The sequence below is a fragment of the Oncorhynchus masou genome, chromosome 1, assembly GCF_036934945.1.
Source record: "Oncorhynchus masou masou isolate Uvic2021 chromosome 1, UVic_Omas_1.1, whole genome shotgun sequence".
NCBI classification, from domain to species: domain Eukaryota; kingdom Metazoa; phylum Chordata; class Actinopteri; order Salmoniformes; family Salmonidae; genus Oncorhynchus; species Oncorhynchus masou.
The window spans coordinates 56,519,976-56,536,642 of record NC_088212.1 but is presented as its reverse complement, the minus strand read 5'-3'; the positions used below and the strand labels follow the sequence as shown (position 1 = coordinate 56,536,642).

Here is a 16,667-nt window from a genome sequence, read left to right as displayed (position 1 = left end):
ATCACTAGACATGTAAAAACAGAACGTAAGCAGAAAATGTATGCCTGTACTGTTATAGGCCTGATGGAAGTCATTACCTGGTCCTGTGACTAGCATTGAGACATGCAATTGCATTATGTATGTATGCTTGTGCTGTTGTAGGCCTGAAGGAAGTCATTGCCTGTTCCTGTGACTGGTTTTAGGGCATGTAGTTGTATTGTATATGCATGTCTGTGCCATTACAGGCTTGGGGAGAGCCATTGTGTAGTCCTATGAGTATCATTGGACAGACACCTGCATTATGTGTGTCTTATTTTTTGTATCATTGCTATGTATATGCCACCAATAGAATCTGTAAACAAGACAGAATTGAGACAGAAAGATAATGGTGGTGAGAGGCCAAGGGGTGTTAATTATCTACATAGAGGGGAGTGACCGTGTGTGTGTGTGTGTGTGTGTGTGTGTGTGTGTGTGTGTGTGTGTGTGTGTGTGTGTGTGTGTGTGTGTGTGTGTGTGTGTGTGTGTGTTATCTGAAGGTGGAAACCTATAAGGCCTAAGGTCTATGGCAAGAGAATTGAGTTGTTCCATGGAATTGCTCGGCTTTGTTACTTTTTGTAATAAAGTCTATTTGAATTCACAAGCACCGGTATCTGAGAAATATTTGATTCAATATTTCCAAAACAACCATAATAAAAAAATTAATTGCACGTTTTTCAGTACAATTATCAGGAAACAGCTCAAAATGTATTGTGAATAGTGATATTTACCATTAAACCCAAACCTATACCATTACAATTGCAAACACTATACAGTGTGTGTTTGGGACTTTTACCATTGAAGACCATTAGAGACCATAACATTAAAAGTGCTGTAGCCTAATGGCTTGCTTGTTCACCAGGAATGGTCTAACAATAACTACAAAACCAACAACCGAGACATAAACTGAACAAGTTCCAAAGACGTGACTAACAGAAATGGAATAACGCGTCCCTGAACAAAAGGGGGGGGGTCAAAATCAAAGGTAACAGTCAGTATCTGGTGTGGCCACCAGCTGCATTAACTTAGGGCTAGGTGTCCCGCTAGTGAAACTGGAGGGTGCACCATTCAAATAAAAAATCATAAATATTAAGGATTTTAAACATTTATGTACATAAGTGTCTATCAGCTAAAAGCTTAAATTCTTGTTCATCTAACCGCACTGTCCGATTTACAGTAGCTATTACAAGGAAAACATGCCATGCGATTGTTTGAGGACGGCGCCCCAGATCAAAATATTTTTCCACCAGCACAGGTTTCATACATTCACATTTAACGATTAAATATTCACTTACTTTTTGAAAATCTCCCTCTGATTTATCATCCAAAGGGTCCCAGCTATAACATGTAGTGTCTTTTTGTTAGATCACATCCTTCTTTATATCCCAAAACGTCAGTTTAGTTGGTGCCATCGATTTGAATAATCCACTTCAACTTGCAGGGAAAGGAATCTAAAAATCTACCCCTAAACTTTGTTTCAACAAGTCAAAATACATTTCTATTTACTCCTCAGATACCCTAAAATGTAATCAAACTATTATTTTTTTTCCGAAAGAAGTATGTTCAATAGGAAAACCGATTTTTAGCAGGTGTGTAATATCATCATGGCGCGCACAAACACACATTTCCATGACTGTGTCCCTCTACTAAAACTGATATTTATTATTCATTTTTGAATGTACAAGCCTGAAACCTTGAACAAAGACTGCTGACACTCCATGGAAGACATGGGAATTGCATCCAGGAAGCTAATTTTCAATATGACCATTCTCTTGCATTTCTAAGAGGATGGTCTCCCTAAAAAAAAAAGTCTGGTTGGTTTTTCTTTGGATTTTCTCCTACCATATCTATTGTTATATTCTCCTACATTATTTTAATTTCTACAAAATTCTAAGTGTTTTCTTTCCAATGGTACCAATTATATGCATATCCTGTCTTCAGGGCCTTGAGCTACAGGCAGTTTACTTTGGGCACGTCATTCAGACAGGGAGTGGAGAAAAAAGGGGCCTAGCCCTAAATTAATTACTGCAATGCATCTCCTCCGCATGGACTGCACCAGATTTGCCAGGTCTTGCTGTGAAATGTTACCCAACTCTTCCACCAAGGCATCTGCAAGTTCCTGGACATTTCTGGGGGGAATGGCACTCACCCTCCAATCCAACAGGTCCCAGACATGCTCAATGGGATTGAGATCCTGGCTCTTCACTGGCCATTGCAGAACACTGACATTCCTGTCTTGCAGGAAATCCCACACAGAACGAGCAGTATGGCTGGTGGCATTGTCATGCTGGAGGGTCATTTCAGGATGAGCCTGCAGGAAAGGTATCACATGAGGGAGGAGAATGTCTTCCCTGTAACGCACAGCGTTGAGATTACCTGCAATGGCAACAAGCTCAGTCCGATGATGCCGTGACACACGCCCCAGACCATGACTGCCCCTCCACCTCCAAATCGATCCCACTTCAGAGTACAGGCCTCGGTGTAACGCTCATTCCTTCGTCAATAAACGCGAATCCGACCATCACCCGTGGTGAGACAAAACCGCGACTCATCAGTGAAGAGCACTTTTTGCCAGTCCTGTCTGGACCAGCGACGGTGGGTTTATGCCCATAGGCGACGTTGTTGCCGGTGATGTCTGGTGAGGACCTGCCTTACAACAGGCCTACAAGCCCTCAGTCCAGCCTCTCAGCCTATTGCGGACAGTCTGAGCACTGATGGAGGGATTGTGCGTTCTTGGTGTAACTCGGGCAGTTGTTGTTGCCATCCTGTACCTGTCTCACAGGTGTGACGTTCGGATGTACCAATCCTGTGTAGGTGTTGTTACACGTGGTCTGCCACTGTGAGGATGATCAGCTGTCCATCCTGTCTCCCTTTAGTGCTGTCTTATGCTTCTCACAGTACAGATATTCCAATTTATTGCCCTGGCCACATCTGCAGTCCTCATGCCTCCTTGCAGCATGCCTAAGGCACGTTCACGCAGATGAGCAGGGACCCTGGGCATCTTTCTCTTGGTGTTTTTCAGTCAGTAAAAAGGCCTCTTTTAGTGTCCTAAATTTTCATAACTGTGACCTTAATTGCCTACTGTCTGTAAGCTGTTAGTGTCGTAACGACGTTCCACATGTGCATGTTCATTAATTATTTATGGTTCATTGAACAAAGATGGGAAACAGAGTTTAAACCCTTTACAATGAATACCTGTGAAGCTATTTGGATTTTTACGAATTATCTTTGAAAGACAGGGTCCTGAAAAAGGGACGTTTCTTTTTTTTTGTTGCTGAGTTTCCATGTGTTATGTCATAGCTTTGCTCTCTTCACTACTATTCTACAATGTAGAAAAAATAAATAAAACCCTAGAATGAGTAGGTGTGAACTTTAACTGATACTGTGTGTGTGTATGTATATATTTATATATATATATTTTATTTCAATACTGATTTAACAGGAGGTGCTGCAGAACCCTCAGCAGCTCTAATTCCCACGGCTATGCATGCATTGGGATTGGTTCGGACTACAAAACCCCCCACAAATGTCTACATTTGGTTTCTCTTTGATGATACCCATCATATTATAGTGACAGCGACGTTGTCGAGCCTGTTCTTCTAGCAGAGATAAGGCATCTCAGCCAGTCCGGACTCTCCTCTCTTCTCACCCATTCATTTCAGAGGTAGTCCGTCACCTCCATAAGGCTGGAGTGTGGTGATAAAGCTCCAGGAATTAGGACCATGGAAGAACATATTCCAGTATCCACCCTGGACCGCTTGAAGCAGCCTGGTCAATAACACTTACCTCACATGGAAATTTCATGATGGATCAATTCAAATTATGTTCATGCATTTCAACTTAATTAGAGAGAGCTCAAATTCATCATCAGTCAGATCCATGGACCCTTGGACCAAATATTCAAAAAAACGTGGCACTGATTGGACACTGGCCAGTATATGATATCGGTTTTACTGAAAATACAGCCGGTCTCAGTCAATTCAATGTCTATTCCGTGTTGGATCAATGTAATTTCATTGAAATGATGTGGAAACAATGTTGATTCAATCACTGGCTGATGGTAATTGGAATGACACATGATGTTAAAAGGAGTGTGTACACAGAATTAAATCTATACGTGTTTGTGTTTTTAATTGGTTGGAATTGAAGGCATGCACTGTATTTACTGTTGGATATGAAACCACCTTTATCATATTCACACTCTAGACTAATGCTGTAGGACACCACCATATCATCGACCATGTATTCATCAACCGAGGGAGACAGTAAAGCATGCATGAACAGGACAGACACCGGTTTAACAATATTAATAGTTTACCATTTTATATACAAGGATGCTTAAAGTCCATTCCTTATGCATTAAGATCTGATTTCAATTACCTGATTAGCCTAAGGTAGGAATCCCATCAAAAAACATTCACCCCTTACATATTAATCACATACAGTTCAGCTTTTGAAGGGTAACAGTTAGCATGTACAATGTGCAAAATTGTAGTCTTACCAATTTGACACATACAAAAACAGTTCATCTACAATACTTTTCAATCAAATGTTTCTATTTCAGTCATCAAAGTTCCGCTGTCACGTATCAATGTCATCCCAGTGAACTGGGGTTAGGTTGGTGTTCTTCTCTATGGCACGTTGATGATGTAATGGGACTTCAATACAACTTCTCGTTGAGAAATGTTGAAATACTCCGCCAGCGTATTACATTTTGGCAAACAACCCTTTAAAACCTACAGACAGTTTCACTGTTTAGTATTCAGACACAGAAAGCACCCCTCGCCAGTTTAATACCTACTGGTGAGCCCTAATCATATTTCCATACATATACACCAGGATCAAAAGTATGTTGTAGTATTATAGTATTACACAGTAATATCCAGCATATCGTGTATCAAGCCCCAGGGTTGAGTATTTACCAAGGCTGGTCTCGCCATCAGTTATATTTGGAGCTAGCTGTGATGATGGTGACTCGCAGCTGTTTCTGTATGGAGTTTCCACACCATGTTCACATACTTTGTCTTCCCCTGTCGAAATGGAATAAACCAGGGCTTCTGAAACTCAGTCCCCAGGACCCCAAGGGCTGCACGTTTTGGTTTTTGCCCTAGCACTACACAGCTGATTCAAATAATCAACTAATCATCAAGCTTTAATAATTGGAATCAGTTGTGTAGTACTAGCAAAAAAAAAAACTTGCACTGAGTGTGGGAAACGCTGAAATAACCTATGGACCAGTTTTGGATTAACTCATATGGCGACATCACATACCCTAAAACACAAAACCACTCAACCTACAGTATGCCTTAAAAAATACGACAGTCGGACCATAGAAAGCCATGCAGACATGCACAGACACACATGTTGAAGGGCTGACGCGCGCACACACACACACACACACACACAGAAAGTTTGTGTAGCAGCATAGTCTTTAGGTGTCCTCAGCGGTGACGTCCAACTTCCGCTGAGGGATGTAAACGGTTTTGGTGCCCGCCGGCGCCGTGTGTCCATGGCTGGTGGTTACCACGGTAGCCAGCGGGGTGTGGAAGAAACTGTGCTGGGGGAGGGCCGTCCCTTTGGGCGTGGTCATCTGAAGAGGAGGAGAGAAAGACAACGACAGAGAAGTTAGCCGTTTTACAATCAACATCACACCTTGATTATATAATCAGTGAAGCTAGTTACCCAAGCACTGAACCAGCAGCACACCATTAGCAATTAGGGAGGAAGGGTTTGCCTTTGACTGTTTGTGTGTGTGACAAGATTATTGGGGTGTGAAGCTGTGTGTGTAAGTATGCTGTCTGTATGTGTGACCCAGTGTTTGTGTGTGTAACAGTGTTTGTGTGGATGTATGTATGCAAGCATGTATCTCACCTGCTGTAGGCTGATTAGCGTGAGTGGTTGCCCGCCTGGGCCGGTCATCTGATGTTGGACTGGCACGGGGGACATGGGCTTAACGAACACCATGCCGCCCCTCTGATGCAGGCCCAGGTGGGGAGGCAGGGGGCTGGGCATGGAGCTGGGGTGCTCCGGGGTGTGGCCAGTGCCAGGGCTGTAAGTGGGCACAGAGCCAGGCCCAGGGATGAGGCCCAGGTTCTGCAGGGTAAAGTTGAGGATGGCAGGGCTGGGGAAGCGGTGTCCCTGGGCAGAGAAGGGCGAGGAGGGGGGAGGCCTGTGGAGGGGGAGGCTGGTGGGGGTGAACTCCTGGATCGGGGGAGGTCTAGAGCCTGGGAAGGAGAGAGGGAAGACAGTTAATTACAGTCACAAGATACAGATTTCCAATTTGAGTCATCTGATACCGAATGCTTGTATGCTATACTCAAGGTCCTCCGAAAATAAATAAATGAAAAGACAGTTCAAATTTGCATTTGTGTGTGTGCTGACTGTGAAAAAATGTTAAAGTTATGTATACCTGCTGTGGGTGTGTGGTAGATGTTGTAGGTGGGTGTGAAGGCTTTGCTGCTCTCTGTGTTGTGGTCTTTGTAGCTGAAGAGTGACTGCTGGGAGATGGGGATCAGGTAGCCAGTGGGGATCAGAGTCTGGAACCCGACAGAGACAGACCGAGAAAAGAGTCATTAAGTCAGTATTATGGACGCAACGATTCACCGATACGCATCGGTCCCAGATTCAAATGTTGAAGATGCAAGTGTGTTGGTCTTCAGACTCAGACCAAATGTAGCATGCATTTGTCAGGAAATCGATTCAAACGTTACGAGTCACTGGTTCATAAGTTTAATACATTCTTTCTACATCCGAAAACACAGCTTATCTTTTGTGTCGAACTGCACGTCACTCTTTTGACAGTCATTGCTCTACAGGTAATTTTGCATGCCGAACAACTCCAGGCAATATCAGTAGCCTAGTCAAACTGCGCACTGTGCCCAGCTTCACATGCTGACCAACGCGAGTTGGTCTTGCACATCTGTGTGGCACATTCAGCATTCAAACACTAAAATGGCTTGCATGATATTAAGATTGTGACAACCTTTGTGATTTGCTAGATTGTTGTTATATACAGTTGAAGTTGGAAGTTTACATACATCTTGGCCAAATACATTTAACTCAGTTTTTCACAATTCCTGACATTTAATCCTAGTAAAAATTCCGTCTCAGGTCAGTTACGATCACCACTTTACTTTAAGAATGTGAAATGTCAGAATAATAGTTGAGTGAGATTTATTTCAGCTTTTATTAATTTCATCACATTCCCAGTGGGTCAGAAGTTTACATACACTCAATTAGTATTTGGTAGCATTGCATTTAAATGGTTAAACTTGGGTCAGACGTGTCAGGTAGCCTTCCACAAGCTTCCACAATAAGTTGGGTGAAGTTTGGCCCATTCCTCCTGACAGAGCTGGTTTAACCGAGTCATGTTTGTAGGCCTCCTTGCTCGCACACACTTTTTCAATTCCGCCCACAAATTGTTCTATAGGATTGAGGTCAGGGCTTTGTGATGGCCACTCCAATACCATGACTTTGTTGTCCTTAAGCCATTTTGCCACAACTTTGGAAGTATGCTTGGGGTCATTGTCCATTTGGAAGACCCATTTGCGACCAAGCTTAAACTTCCTCACTGATGTCTTGAAATGTTGCTTCAATATATCCACATAATTAAATCGGTCGACCTCTAATGTAAACTTCCAACTTCAACTGTATGCGCTGTTGAAAATGCTGTTTTACCGGAATTAAAGTAAGCTATCAGAAACAACTCTCATCTGGCTATACCTGCTGAAGGGGCTTACTATAGACTTAATTTTAATTATTCAGGGTCACCATCAGCAATATTTTTTTTGCTTTAAACAATCAGCATACCAAACATTAGGAACACCTTCCTAATAGAGTTGCACCTCCACCATTTCCCCTCCGAACAGCCTCAATTCATCAGGGCATGGACTCTACAAGGTGTTGAAAGCATTCCACAGGTATGCTGGCCCATGTTGACTCCAATGCATCCCACAGTTGTGTCAAGTTGGCTGGATGTCCTTTGGGTGATACACACGGGAGACTGTTGAGCTTAAACTCAGCAGTTCTTGACACAAACAGGTGCGCTTGGCACCTAACTACCATAGCCTGTTCGAAGGCACTTCAATCTTTTGTCTTGCCAATTCACCCTCTGAGTGGCACACATACACAATCCATGTCTCAAGGCTTCAATATCCTTCTTTAACCTGTCTCCTCCTGTTCATCTACACTGATTGAAGTGGATTTAACAAGTGACATTAATAAGGGATCATAGCTTTCACCTGATCAGTCTATGTCATGGAAAGAGCAGGTGTCCTTAAAGTTTTGTATTTATTTAACCCTTATTTAACTAGGCAAGTCAGTTGAACAAATTCTTATTTACAATGACGGCCTACCCCGGCCAAACCCTAACGACGCTGGGACAATTGTGCGCCGCCCTATGGGACTCCCAATCACGGCCGGTTGTGATACAGCCTGGAATCGAACCAGGGTCTGTAGTGACGCCTCTAGATGCAGGCCTTTAGACCGCTGCGCTACTCAGGAGCCCTTGTATACTCAGTGCATATGTATTTTATTTATTTATTTATATATATACACATACATACATACAGGATAAGGTTACTAATTTCATAACGAGGAAAGCAATCACTTTTGCGAGGCACACTGCACGGCCAAAGCGAGAGATCACTCCATACAAATGTCCAAATGGTCAAAACCATTCTATTTTGAGATGGGGGTGAAAATATATTCCAGTTGTAAAATATATTCATCGGCTATGTCATAGCTAATTTGTAAACAATAAAAATGTATAAATGAGTTCAAAAAGTGAATTAGTGGGTGATGGTAATTTCAGAACCAAAGTGTGTGGGGGGGGGACAAAAAAACTCAGCTCAGGTCAGGCCTACATGGTACATACACCAAAGACATACATCACACACACTCAGAAGTCAGCTCAGACAGATCCAGCTCAGAGAAGCTCAGCTCATGAGCTTCATCATCAGCAGATTTTAATTTAGACTTCCACTGGCTGGGGCAGAGCTCCAAGACATCTATATAAGGTGGTGTCAGAGGGCCCGAAAAATTGCCAAAGACTACAGCCACCCAAGCCATAGACTTACCCCCCCGCTACAGTCCGGCAAACGGTACCGGGGCATCGGCTGACAGGACCAACAGGCCATAAGACTACTAAATAGCCATAAGACTGCTAAATTGTTCATTAAATGGTCACCAGATCAATCGGCACAGACCCTATCTCGCACTGACTCTATGCACAATCACAAGACTATACATACACACTGGCCTATAGACACACTCACACTGCACTGACACTCGCACAAAGCCCACACACATCCACATACTGTACATAACACACACGCGCACACCGACAATAAAAACACGTGTTTATATTCTGCCGATACTCCATTCTTATTTGACTCTTATCTATCCTGACGCCGAGTCACTTTACCCTGCCTTCATGTAAATGTCTACCTCGTACCCCTGCACATTGATCTGGTACCAGTACTCTCTGTATTGCTCCATTTTTGTGTATTTTATTCCTCGTGTTACTATTTGGGAAGGGCCCGTAAGCAAGCATTTCACAGTAAAGACTACACCCGTTGTATTTGGAGCAGGTGACAAACATACATATTAAAAAAAAAAAAAAATGAATGTGTTTATGCAACAAATGTTTGCATTGAATCATATCGCATTGATTCGTTCTCTAATCGTTTCAAACTAAAACGTATCGTTCCTGTATCGTATTGGAGCCCATGTATCGAATATTCTTGAAAGGGAAAGATGCACATCCCTATACATCATCCAAAGATATTGTACACACATAACATCTAAAGCCAAGTGTTTTCTGTTATTACCAGTATCGGTATTTTAGCTATGTGTGTGTGTGTTTACCTCTGTGTGTAGGTGTTGAGGGTTCAGTGGAACAGCTCTGACCGGCGTGAGCCCTGCCTCGCTGTCTGAGGTTGCGACCTTCTCCTCCTTCTCCAGGAAGGTCTCCAGGTTCTGCTCCAGTGTCTGATTGGCTGCTACGGCCACTGAGCTCCCAGGGGTGTTGACGAACTCTGGGTCCAGGTGGAGGGCTCGGGGTGAGGGACGGCTGGAGACGAGACCCCCGCGACGCGCCTTTAGACGAGCCTGGAGGATCTCACATAGCTTAGGAGACGTGTCCTGGAGGAGAGGAGAGAAGGGTTAGCTTGGTATGACTGTTGCTATAACTATTTATCAGGCTTCTTTATTTGTATGTCATTGCCAAAGTTCTCTACTAGTGACAAGTCACCTCACATTCTGGTCAAAAGTAGGTACAACTGAGCTGTGTAGAGGCAGAAGTAACGTGTAAAGAACAGGTCTTACTCTGGTGCTAGGGTCAATCCTCTTGGCCTTGGAGGGGCTTTCTTCTGAAGTTCTCTCTGAACACACACGTTTTAATGCCGAGGGGCTGCTGGTTGGCAGCTTGTTCGTAGCAGACGAGTGGCCTTGCACAGTGACATCACTCGGGCTCCGCCCCGTCTTATCCTCGAAGGTCATAGAGCGCACAGCTAGGCTGGTTGGCTGAGGCCTGGTTAGGGGGTGTGGCCTGAAGGAGGAGGGGTGCATGTAGATGGCGTAGGGACCGCCTCCCTGGTGTTGGGGCAGCAGCATAGGGATGAGGGGTGAACACTGGGCAGGGTGGAAGGACATTGCCCCAGTAGGTTGGGGGGTGAACTGTGCCCGTGGAGTGAGGTGGACAGTGCTGGCACAGGCTTCTGTGGGTGTTAATACTGGGTGCTGTGGAGCTTCTGGCTTTTTAGAAGCTTTCTGTTGATGAGCTGGCAGTGCCTCAGTCACAGTAACTGCAGACTTCAGTGTCCTGTCAACAACCCGGTAATGGGAAAAGACTCATTGTAACATCTGACAGTCTGAGTTGAGGTTAACAAGGAAACGTACAACGTTTCTGGTTAATTTAGAAGAATAAAGGATACGATAGTACTGCCTGATTCTCATTGCGCTTACTTGTTCGATTGCTGGTCAAGCTGGAACTTACAGATGGCCGCTAGTTGGGCCATTTTGGTGGGAAAGAACTCACTGCTCAAGGAATCATCTGAAAAGAAAAACAGAAGCTAATTTACACACCCAACTCTCTGTAAAAACATCTGAATAATATCCCAGACTCTATCTAAATATCTCACAGGACTTACTCTTGACAGGGCTGGTGGGGGCTGAGTTGATCTTGCGCCGGTCTTCCTGGATGCTCTTGGCCAGTTTGATGAGGGAGGGGTGGCGGGTGAAGCTGCGTTTACTCCCCGGAGAGGAGAAGAGATTTTTGGCACAGTTGTCTACGGAGGTACGAGACTCAAGTTTCCTCTTGGCAGTCGCTGTAGTGGCAGTGGTCTCTATGTGTGAATTGAAACACAAGATTTTGTCTGGTGAATGGGAGAGGCAGGTTGGACACCATTAAAGGTTAAACGGTGCCTGACTCACAAAGTTCATATAAACCACTAACTTGTATAGCAAAAGTTCAGCATAGCTTCAATGGCACAGGGTACTTCTATATCATGTAGAAATCAAGGCCGTGTGATGGTGTTATTATGTAGGGTAACCCCTTCAAGTGAAGTATTATTGGGAAGACAACAGTGTGTTCTGATGAGTGCCTACCATTCACACTGGGGAAGTCCTCAGGGCCGGTCCATTCAAAGGCTGGCTTCCTCCCTTTCTCCTCTGTCACATGGACCTTCTCTATTAGCTTCAGGCTCCGCAGCACGTTGGCTATATCATACAGCCTGCGGACCTTAGCTGCAAACACACAGACACACATTCAGACATTACTCATCATCACTAGATGAAGACCCTAAGGTCTTAAAACACTTGAGGGAGCATCTCAGTGTGCAGAATCTTACTTATTGTGCCAACTACACACTCAACTTGTATGACAAAGCTTGTGTATCCTAGCTAAAAATGGGCTGAGAGAACAGATTTGCTAGTTAGTAATTCTGTTATATACAGACTTCCACAGGCTGTGCCAGAGGCATGAAGGACTGTTTTGCCCTTAAAGGCTCAACACTCACTCTTGAACTTGCTCTTGTCCTGATCAGCCACCTGGTCCTCTCCAATGAGGATCCTGGCAGCCACATCCAAACTGACCACCCGAGGTGTGGACACCAGGAACAACATGACAAACTTCTGGCTCATCACCCTCAGAGACTTGTCCTTCCTGCTGTTCACGGAGGCTGGAGAGAACACAAGTGAATAATAGCAAGGTTACTGCATAGCCAAGACCATGGTCACTCAGTTCAGCCGACTAAAACAAGAAATATCTACTGGGGAAACTTTTTTCTACAAAATCCTTGCCGTACAGGGTAAATCAATTGCATGCTACATATTACGAACAATTGTATTAATATATCTTAATCAAATGAGGTTAATCCTGGCCTCTCACCAGCTTTAAACTCCACCCCAGGAAGCTCAACGAAGAACATCTCCTTCTGACCCTGTTCTCCTCCTTCCACCTCCTCGTTCTCTTTCTCCTCACCGTCCGAGTCCAACTCCTTTTCCAGGCTGCGCTGGCGGATCTGCTGCATCTGTTGCCCGTAGCGATGTTCCTCGCCCACCTGCCGCAACTTGGCCAGGGTCTGTGGTAGGTTAGCGCGCCCGTGCCACGTGTAGCGATTCTTGGCTAGCCGGCTGACCATGTGCAAGCTCTCCAGCACATTCATGATGTCATAGATGCGCCTGCGCTCCACATCTGTTCGGCCAGAGAAGAGAGAATGTGAGTTGAATGAACATGAGTAAAGTGGTCTTGTTTGTATACTGTCTGTCTCTAGTTTGCAACTGCTTATCTACAGCATCAGCATATAGGCCTCTACTTAGGGAATACATGCTGTATTTATTGCATTCTTCAAAAATTTAAAATACAAGGGTAACACAGCTTAATTCTGAGGAAAAAATGAAATGGGAATAAAGACAGTGGAGAGATAGAAGTAAAACAGGACGTACTAAGCTCTGTGGCAACATCATCCAGACTGATGTCGTTGTTGAGGGCAGGGTTGGGATAATCAGGGTAGCGGGCCAGGAACTTGTGACAGAGCAAACCCAGACTCTTCTCTTTTCTGCTGATCTGTTTCTCCCCTTCCTCTCCAAGCTCGTGGTCCTATGGATGAATAGGAAAAAGATCAAACAGGCAATCAATACATTTCTAAGGTCTTAGCTGCAGACTCATTTGTGTGTGTGTGTGTGTGTATTATTTTACCATGGCATCCCCTCCCTCAGAGTCCATACACAGCTCTTTCTCTCTGTTCCTGATCTCAGGGCTGGCAGCGCTCATCAGCATTTTCAAATTGGAGGTTGGGGTCCAAGGCTCACCAGTCCCAGTCTCCCTTCCTTTAGTTGGGGTCATAAGGGGTCCCATGTTGGATTGAATCTCTGTTAGCACAGTGTCTTGGGTAGATGCTTTCCTTGGTGTTTTTGTCAGTGCTTGTGGCTCTGCAAATACATTCCCCTGTTGGACAAAGTAAATAGAAAAGATTATTTAAGGATCACTGGATGTCACTGCGAGAGTTAGTTATGTAACAGTCAGTCAAATACCCTTGAACATACCTATACAGCATATTAACTACTATATAAACAATAAGATAGTAACCTGGATTTAAAAATCAACAGAAACATGTAGTAGCTAGCTATTACTAACCTTGTGATTAGAGGTGGTGGTTTGAGTTGTATGTCTCAGATACTCGGACTCCGGTGAAGTGCTCGACATTTTCCAACTAAATTTCAATTTAAAATAAAGAATGTAAGACTGATATTCGCTAACAAAAAAAGCAGTGTCTAGCTAGTTAGATCAATAACAGTTAACGTTAGCAAGCAAACCAATGTATTTGATTCACTCAATCCAAGTTTCACAAAACGTTATAGGCTTAGTTACCGTTTCTTAACTGCATTATATTCCTTCGGTGTTAACATACTAACGATATAGCTAGCAGCTACGCTTCTAATTCAATCACATTTACCAAATAATACCGTGCCTCTCGGTTGATTTAAATAGATGAATATTAAAAATCGAATCGAATCAAAATATCACAGTTAACGCTTGGCGGTAACTGACATGCACTCCATCGAATGATCAAGCAAAACCGCTTCAACGACACGCCTATTTTGCGGCAAGTAACCAGTAAGAATGAAGCAGGCGATGACCTGATCGAATTCGGACCGTCCCGCGCAGGTAAATATTTTTTTTAAATCTTGGCGCGGAATGTGCAGACATTCCAGTGACACAACCCGGAACATTGAAATGTGACATACACGGGTCATTTGTGCTACTTTACAAAGCTTATAGTGCACGAAAGCAAGTCCGCAGGAATACATTTGCGTAACAAAATGTTGTTACACGTTAATAAAGGCTGGGCAGAACAAATTGTATCGCTTTCCAACTAGTTTGTTGGCCAGCGAATGAGCTATTGCGAGCGCGGGTCAATGCTACCACTGCACCCTCTTCTAAAAAGCTGGCTCGCTAGCTATAGCTACGTCTTCCAAAAACAGCTACATTTTTGCGAGCTATAAGTCACAAATACGCGCCTTAATACTTCATAAGAGTTGTATTAAATGTTAGAAACTACAAATGCACATTATTTACATGAGATCCCATGCAATTTGGATAGCAATAGCTAGCTGACCAGCTAGTTACGTACAGTAAGGCGCGGGTTAACTAGACTCCAACAAATGGTGTAAAGTACAGTTGTTAGCGAGCTAAAGATGGGGAATAAGATCTGACTGACAATCACAGTCCCATAAAGAGAAATGATGAACACAAATATATGTAGTTACTTACCCTATAGCACAGGTTACATTTGTGCCCCTCTCAAATTCTTGTTTGCATCCCCTTGCAAAGTCAAGCAGCTAAAGGCATTGGTGATAAACGTGTGCTTTGCTATTGGCTGACAAAACAATCCTAATATCTTGATTGTTTTTTAAAATGTTGTCAATGTCCCCATGCAATTTCGGAACCAGACGATCAGCTAATTCACACTAACGATGTAAAAGGAGAGCCAACAGGACTTTTGCCCTGTAGTCCTACCCAAGTGAGTAAAATACGTTGATTTGAGGACCATTTCATTTGTCCCGCCTAGTTTCACGCGTACAGAACGCCCAGAACTCCCCCCACCGGATAGAGCCAACCATCACAATTTGAAACTACTCACGCGTTTACATTAAACGCTGCACGGATATCTTGCCAGAAACTTGGCATAAAGCCAACTCAATTTTGGCAACCATTAAATTAGGCTACGTCTATTTCAACATGTCTCCATAGTTGATTTTTCCTCTGATTTTGGCGAAGAAGAAAACACGAATATACGGCAAAGGTGGCTGGTTCGAGGATCTATATCAGGACGGGCTCATTGTAATGGCTGGAATGGTGTTTTAAAACGGAGTCAAACACCTCAGACATAAGGAAACCACATGTTTTGACTCCGTTCCAAAACTCAATTCCAGCTATTGCAATGATCTCACCAATCTCTAATATAAAGTACCCACAATATACTTATATAATAGTACCATAGTTTCTAGTACCATATCGATGTAGCCATTCTGTAAAATGTTACCATATCATTCATATATGCAGACTAGGAGACGATAACATGCCGTTTCAATTTGTTGGAGATAAAATTGAACGAAGTAAAAAGTATATCATACATATATCACCATAAAATACTAAAACGTTATGGCACCAATGTCATTTTTTAACGATTAATTGTGATTGGTGTTTTATTTTGTGCATTTACTCAGAGGGAGACTGGGAGATACAATTTGCACAGATTGGCTGTTGGCATGAGACATTCGATACAATGTCGCTAGGTGTCACCAAAACCATTCTATCTGTCAGTATCCATGGAAACGGATGGTGCATGGGAGCTGGTGGAGAAAACGATGGGCGCATTGGGCGCGCGGGTCCAGTGACGTGACGCGATGTTATCGATTGAGGAGAGAGTGGGACTTTGCTGAGCAAAGCAAAGCATGCACTGGCTGTTCAAGAAGGAAAGGGAAAAAAGGGAAGGTAGCGAGTGACGTGCTGTAGGGAGCAGTTCGTCCTTGAAGGGAAACATTACATTCGCTGCTGATGTGTTGGGTGAGTAGATACTCCTAACATTTTACTTAAATTCCATCTATTTTTATGATTTTTAGTTAGGTTACGTCTATTTCAACAGCTTTCCATAGTTTATTTTCCACCTTTAATGTTGGTGAGCGACCCCATGTCAGAGTAAAGGAAATGCAGCACCTGCCTTAGCAGGATTTCTGCAGGGTGATATACCATCATCCATATGCTTCTTGTATGTTTTGTGTTTATTATTTGGAAATGTTTGTGCAGAAATTGTTGAGGGCTTGCTTTGCATAACTGATTTAGCTACAATCGTTAGTTTAATACACTATATAACTATTGCATTCTGCTCATGCTACGCACTATGCCACATGCCCAATACAACTCTCGCTTTTGGTTTATATGAAGCTCGAGAAGCTGCCATTTCATACTGAAAAACGGAAAACTCATGTATTATGTTTATTTATTTTTTTATATAACATTCTAAGGTAGCCAGCCTAGACCTCAGTTAGTAGCCTACCAGCCTTATTTGATTTCTTGTCAGCAATTTATGCAGTTACTTCCAATGTAGTATAAGTATAGTATTCATATCATTGACACTTCATTGTCTGAC

The 16,667-nt window shown here is 43.4% G+C and overlaps 1 protein-coding gene across 1 annotated transcript; it reads right to left on the bottom strand.

The window, feature by feature from the left end:
• Nucleotides 1-4,311: 4,311 nt before the first annotated feature.
• Nucleotides 4,312-15,029, bottom strand: LOC135546516 (transcription factor E2F8-like). The gene is made up of 14 exons (XM_064975009.1): nucleotides 14,789-15,029; nucleotides 13,652-13,727; nucleotides 13,214-13,462; nucleotides 12,961-13,114; nucleotides 12,404-12,709; nucleotides 12,033-12,194; nucleotides 11,623-11,760; nucleotides 11,166-11,360; nucleotides 10,981-11,068; nucleotides 10,342-10,837; nucleotides 9,883-10,158; nucleotides 6,425-6,551; nucleotides 5,887-6,239; nucleotides 4,312-5,605 (listed from the first exon to the last, which is right to left on the bottom strand). Exons 2-14 carry the CDS (start codon nucleotides 13,718-13,720, stop codon nucleotides 5,447-5,449), a joined length of 2,772 nt encoding a protein of 923 aa, XP_064831081.1. The 5' UTR covers nucleotides 13,721-13,727; nucleotides 14,789-15,029; the 3' UTR covers nucleotides 4,312-5,446.
• Nucleotides 15,030-16,667: the final 1,638 nt, after the last annotated feature.